This window comes from Limulus polyphemus, unplaced genomic scaffold, assembly GCF_000517525.1.
Source record: "Limulus polyphemus unplaced genomic scaffold, Limulus_polyphemus-2.1.2 Scaffold13506, whole genome shotgun sequence".
In the NCBI taxonomy this organism is placed as follows: domain Eukaryota; kingdom Metazoa; phylum Arthropoda; class Merostomata; order Xiphosura; family Limulidae; genus Limulus; species Limulus polyphemus.
In genome coordinates this window covers 1,652-8,769 of record NW_013679116.1, presented here as the reverse complement: position 1 = coordinate 8,769, position 7,118 = coordinate 1,652, and the positions used below count along the sequence as shown (strand labels likewise).

General features: G+C 32.3%; 1 protein-coding gene across 1 annotated transcript in view; it reads right to left on the bottom strand.

The window, feature by feature from the left end:
• Nucleotides 1–266: 266 nt before the first annotated feature.
• LOC106477235 (serine/threonine-protein kinase LMTK3-like) overlaps nucleotides 267–7,118 on the bottom strand; it is a gene marked incomplete at both ends in the record, with an annotated part of 8,178 nt that continues 1,326 nt past the window's right edge. The window contains 5 exons of the mRNA XM_013937826.1: nucleotides 267–385; nucleotides 1,978–2,062; nucleotides 2,517–2,647; nucleotides 2,878–2,965; nucleotides 6,261–6,456. Of these exons, the coding sequence (XP_013793280.1) occupies nucleotides 267–385; nucleotides 1,978–2,062; nucleotides 2,517–2,647; nucleotides 2,878–2,965; nucleotides 6,261–6,456 (619 nt within the window). The remainder of the gene's footprint in view (nucleotides 386–1,977; nucleotides 2,063–2,516; nucleotides 2,648–2,877; nucleotides 2,966–6,260; nucleotides 6,457–7,118) is intronic.

Here is a 7,118-nt window from a genome sequence, read left to right as displayed (position 1 = left end):
CAACTCAGTATCTTGCCATGATAAATATGTTTAATTGATGACAGGATAACAGAACCTGATGAACTAGGATTTTAAGCTTATACAACTCAGTATCTTGCCATGATAAATATGTTTAATTGATGACAGGATAACAGAACCTGATGAACTAGGATTTTAAACTTATACAACTCAGTATCTTGCCATGATAAATATGTTTAATTGATGTCAGGACACCAACTGCAATCAAATTAGATAAAAAAACACAATATCTTAATTACTACACTAACCACACATTTGCTTCTCTTGTAAGTTGTTTAGTTTCTATGGTTGTTTCTGTACAAAACACAGTTTCAGGTGCACACCAGCGAACTGGGAGGGCAATGTCTCCAAGATAGTAGTAGTCATCCTGTAAACCATGATATCAAAACAACAACTTTGTAAAGGACAGTAAGTAAAAATCTTGGTATGAAGTGTACCAGTTTATAAAACAGCAGAAATAAGGTCATTAAACAATACTAGTAAGGACAGTAAATATATATTTTGGTATGAAGTTTAGCATGTTATACAATAGCAGAAGTAAGGACATTGAATATACATTTTGGTATGAAGTGTAACAGTTTATAAAACAGCAGAAGTAAGGACAGTAAATATATATCTTGGTATGAAGTGTAACAGTTTATAAAACACCAGAAGTCTGCAGTAGGAAGAGTCTCAACGTTACAGTGATTTAGCATATTCACTGCAAATTTAAGACTAAGTATACTTTGCCAGGCAACTCTCGCCACAGAGTGGGATCCAAATATGGAAATGGGAGAGAAGTACAGAACATAACATACCCGAATAACAAATCTCCCAAAGGGGAAAAAGATCTTGGCAAGTTCCCCAAACTACACATGACTAAGAGGCATATTCAGAAGGTGGTAAAAAGATGTCCAAATTCAAAACGAAAAGATCACTGTAAACCTTGTTAGGGCAATCATCAGTGTGTTCTGATTGTTGCATGAAAGTGGTCAACTCCCGATCAACCAGAACCATCACTTCAAGGGCTGAGAATTGTGGTGTCAACCCATTAGACGTGATTGGGAATTCCGTTGTTGCAGTAAGAGCAGTCGTAGTCGTGATCACCCAAAAGTTTGAGTGCATTGAAAGAGGAGAGAAGATAAAATAAAATAATTTGTAACTGTTCTAGAAACAGAACAAAAACATAAAATAAATTTACTGGAGGAGAAATTCACGAAAGTAAAAACGTGTGATAGGTGCATGATCAGAGAGGGTGCTAGTTATGATAGGGGTAGCGTCACACTCCTATTGGTGGAGGGTTGCTGCATGATCATTTTTATGTTAGCATGCAGTAATATGTAGGAGTAACAAGGCTACTGGCGAGTGAAAATTTGCACCAATAGAGAGCAGAACGAGTCAAGAAAGCTTTTTGTGAGAGGAGTTAAAATATTGTACCAGAATAAGAATTTCAGTAAATACACATCTTTAAAATATTACATTTCATACCGTAATAAGCAGAAATATGAATGGTCGTAAATACACATCGTGTATTAAATGTAGTAATTGAAAAACAGCAGCAGGAGAAGGGATAGGAAATATATAGTTTGTATCTAAAGTGTTATAAAATAGCAGTATGAAAGAATAAAACTTTTTCTTCCAAGTAAATTTGTTCTAGAAACAACTACAATAAAACAGGAAATACATGACCTTAGTATCAAGTTCAAGGTGTTACAAAATAACAGTAGTAAGAATAGGAAGGAATCTAGACTCTATTTGATGAGGATCAGACTTTGAAAACTTTATATATATATGACGGAATGTTGTTAAATTAAAGCTACTAAAACAAAAGTATTGATAATCCCAAAACAGATTAAGTACCTAGCTCCACTGAAGATTTCTAAATCTTCTACAACATAAAGACTGAAAAAGAGAAATAAAACTAAAAGGTTATAATGAAAGGGTAGATAAACTTTCTAAGATAATTTAACCCTAAATTACCTTGTACTTCTGAATGGATGTCCCATAGTCTCCCAACTTTACAGTTATGCTAGAGGTAACAAAACAGTTTCGAGCAGCAAGATCCCTAAAGAAGAGAAAAATATATTCCACAATGTAGAAAATTTCTAATCAAGCTATTATTTAGTTGTTAATCACTATACTGTTAATCAGTAAAGTTTTTCACCTCACATCTGTAACCAGAAACTACGTAAATTATAAGTGATAGAAAACAGTTTTTACTGTTAATCAATCAAGTTTTTCATGTCACATCTACAACCAGAAACTATGTAAATTATGAATGATAGAAAACAGTTTTAACTGTTAATCAATCACGTTTTTCATGTCACATCTGTAACAAGAAACTTTGTAAATTATAAGTGATAGAAAACAGTTTTAACTGTTAATCAATCAAGTTTTTCATGTCACATCTGTAACAAGAAACTTTGTAAATTATAAGTGATAGAAAACAGTTTTAACTGTTAATCAATCAAGTGTCAGCGAAGCTGATATTTACTTCTGGTTTAGGTAAACCAATTTACCTGCTTATGAATCCATGTTCATGCATGTACTGTAGGGCATTGGCAACATCACACATCATGCTTAGAATCTGCCCTCCTTTTAGTAGCAGCTCCGAGTCATGGCGATGTTCAATCAAGAACTGTTTCATATCCTGATAAAGTAATACTAACATACTTACAAAAAAATCCTGCTCAAGTGAATTTTCACATGTGATTGACAAGAAAACATTTGAAATATCAAAAGAAAAAAATTATAGGATCATTATGGTAATATGACAATTACATGTGTGACTACTGAGACAAATATTTTTATGATATGGGAAAAAAGTTGTGTCTAGATTGAAACGTAACTTTTTAAGGTCAATGAAAATATCATACTGACCTGGGTGCAATGTTCCATAATAAGAAGGAAAGGATTAGATTCTAGACATCGACTCAGGAGTTGTAAAATATTTGGATGTTTAAGATCTCTAGAAGCAAAGATCAGTTTATTAGTAAACAGAGACGATAAAAACTGCATTACATAATGACAGTATACTATTTGAAGTACAGTGACTTTTAACGGTAACTTATAACACAGAAACAGCACATATATACTGAATTCTTATCTCATGAGACATAACATTAAGTGTTAATAAAACTCAAGTTTATGAAGAAGAAAGAAATTAAGAACATTTCTTAAATTTCAATATTTTTATATACACATTTTTTTAGGAGTTTTCCATAAAATGAAATCATACACAAGAGTATTGATTCTTCAAAATCTTTAGAGTTCTTTGAAGATTACTTTTAAGATCTGTTACAAGTGGTTTACTTATATCTTTAGAACATTATGACAATATTCTTGTTAATATTAATATAAACTTTTTTTCCAGTTCCAGTGAATTTCCCAATCCTTTTATTTCAAAAGATAAGTAAATTATAATTCATTAGTCTCCATCCTTCTGATACAAAATTCACTTCAACTGAAGGTTGAACAATCAAAACAGAGGTAAAAGTCCCAACAAAGATGTAGGATACACTTTCACATGAAAGAGAAGATAGCCACGAATTCTTTACCTCATATCTGTGTAACTATGTAACAGGTATGCAGCAGTACACGAAGACTTACAGTTATTGTGAACAAAAAAGTCGGCATAACCAGTAACCAAAAAATTATGAAAGAAATCTCCTTTAAAAAACCCAGACAGTGAGAAAGGTGTCCAGTGAAAGTCCTAAAGTGACAAACTCAAATCAAATCTTGGGAAAGATATCCCAGGGAAAGTCCTCAAGTGACAAACTCAAATCAAATCTTGGGAAAGGTATCCCAGTGAAAGTCCTCAAGTGACAAACTCAGATCAAATCTTGGGAAAGATATCCCAGTGAAAGTCCTCAAGTGGCAAACCTAAATCAAATCTTGGGAAAGGTATCCCAGTGAAAGTCCTCAAGTGACAAACTCAAATCAAATCTTGGGAAAGGTATCCAGTGAAAGTCCTCAAGTGACAAACTCAAATCAAATCTTGGGAAAGATATCCCAGTAAAAGTTCTCAAGTGACAAGTCCAAATCAAATCTTGGGAAAGGTATCCCAGTGAAAGTCCTCAAGTCCAAATCAAATCTTGGGAAAGGTATCCCAGTGAAAGTCCTCAAGTGACAAACTCAAATCAAATCTTGGGAAAGGTATCCCAGTGAAAGTACTCAAGTGACAAACTCAAATCAAATTTAAATTCTAAACACAGAAATATCAACTTTACAGTTGAAGAACAAAAATAATCTAAATTGCCTTTTTTAGATCTAGAAGTCATCAATTTGAACAACAGGTTTGAAACTAGATACCACCACAAACCAACATTCTCTGGTCTGTACTGTCATTTTAGCACATTCATACCTGATTGTTCAAAAATCACACATTCATGATATTGTGCGCCACCTGTGGTACATTTGCATTTATTTTACATTTATTTTATACAGATGGCTATAATAAAGCCATGCCTTCTATCATGTACTGTAATCTTCAAAACAAACAAACAATTATGTAATGTTTTCCGTTTTAAAGACAAAATACCTCCTTTAAAAAATATCGCTGGTGGTGTATCAATACATGTGTCCATGTTGTAGGCCTAGCTACCATAGGGAGCATGAGCAAAACAGCTCTTCCAACAACTCTAGAACTTATAAGCAAAGACTGTAGTGAGAAGCCTAACATCAAACATACTAAAATGATAGACTCAGTGACAGATAAATGGATGTTAAGGACAAAGGAAGTGCTCCTAATTTATACTTAAAACCAAAGCTGAGCAATCACCTAACAACAACACTATATCTCAAACTGTAATAAATTTATCATGGCTGAGATGGGCAAACAGTGAAAACATCATCAAACAATCAAATATCAATATCTATGTTAAATACATCTAAACATATAAGGTGTACACTGGAAACCCCTGGAAGGAAATTAAACATGATAAATACATATGCATTTAAATATCTCTGGCAAAAAATAAACTGGATTTCATTCAGTATATCAATCTTTTTATTCATAGGAGATGTATGTATGTTTTAAAAATTAAATATTGCAAATGACTAACTTTCTAAGAATGTGTATGACACTGTACAAAATTATATATACCAATCCTTAACTCAAGAATATTTTAGAATTAGTATTCTATGATATTTTAATATTTATTTAAGCACAAAAGTTAAGCACAAAACTACACAGTTGGCTGTCTGTGCTCTGCCCATCACAGGTATTGAAACCTTGTTTCTAGCGTTTTAAGTCTGCAGACATACCACTATGCCACTGGGGGGCAATACATAAAGAAAATGACAGAAATGTTCCAACTTTAATTTTGTACATCTCTGAGGAACCTTGCGGGTAAACAGCACTAATTATTTTTTTTATATCCATCCCTAAGTATAGGTTTTTTTTTTTTGTAGTCTTGTAGTGTGAACTATTACTATTGAATCAAAACAGATACAAATGGATAAAGCAGATTATAAACTATTTTTGTCAGTGTATTTAAAGTGGTCTGAGTGGTAATTTATTGTTTTATGGAAAAGTAACTCCTGCAGGAATGATCAAAGAAACCTAATGGAAAGTTTAAAAGACTTTAGAACATACCACAGCAATTTTATGGTTTCTCTACACATTATTAATATGCAAGCAGACAATGATTTATACAGCTGATGTTGATAGGGCCATTATCATGGTTCAGTGAGAGATTGTTTACTTTAATGGTTTCTATAGTTTCTAAACAGTTTATTTATTTTTCTCTGGTTTAGATTGGTGTAGGAGAAGAATTTCATTCTAAAGTATTTTGTGATATGGTAAGGCAGATATCTGGAATTTATCTATATGCATCTGACCTTGGTGTTCTTTGCATCTTAGTTCTAAGGAATGTGACATATTTTACACGTTCTTTTAATTCCTGGATGATTTTAAAAACTACAAAAAGGCTGTATGAAAAGACAATTTTCATTAGGGTTAGTGACTGTTTAACATACATACCCAAATAAGTACAATAGCAGAATAAAAATTTTGTTTATGCTAAACACACATATCTTCTGCAACTGTGTACATCTCTACTTATCAACCTGCATAACTGTGGCCCCTGGAACAACAAACTGAAAATATGATCAAATCTGACTTAACAAATATAAGTAAAACCCATTGATGTTAATATTACATCATTTTACCAAATTAAGTAAGTTGAATACTCTCGCACACATCACAGTTTAATTAATAAACAAAACATTTAATGTCTTCTCGTTAATGGTACGACTTCTACCTGTATGGTTGAACTTCGTCCAAGAAGGAAGCAAGTTGAGATGGAGAAGCATCTTCCCGTAAAATCTTTACAACCACTTTACTTCTTCTTTCAGAAGGGTTGATGTTTTGAGCTTCTCCTTCAACAACCTGGCCGAACCATCCAAAACCAACTTCCTGTAGGTACTGAAGCTGATCACGTGGAAAATGGGGCTCATCTAACATTTCAACAAGAAATTAATTAAATGTGACTAAATCAACTTCTATAAAAAGTTTAGATAGAAACTTATCTAATATATATTTACATAAAAATTGTATCTTGTGTTTCCACTTCAATGCACTTCATGAAGTTACTAGAAAGTAAGAGAACACTATTATTGTCAAACATTTACCAATAAAACAATAATAAGAATTCAGAAAGCTTCCTGATTATGGTAAGTAACACTTTCATTATAATGGTAAGTAAACATTATCTTAATTTATAATGTAAATATCATTACGAGACTTGCACTTTGCTCTGGACTTCTAACATTTATTGTGTCTTTGAACTGTTTTAATCTTAAACTTCTGTTATCTGCTTCTATGTAACAACTCATAAAATATTTTCTTTTTTCTAACACGTTAGATTTCAAATGTTCAAATTTCAACATTCACTTTCTAAACTAGTATTCACAGTAACAAAGTGAAATATCCTAGAAATACATTACCAACCAATCAATATCCTAGAAATACATTACCAACCAATCAATATCCTAGAAATACATTACCAACCAATCAATATCCTAGACATACATTACCAACCAATTAGTATCCTAGAAATAATGTATTTCTAGGATATTAATTGGTTGGTAATGTACCAACCAATCAATATCCTAGAAAT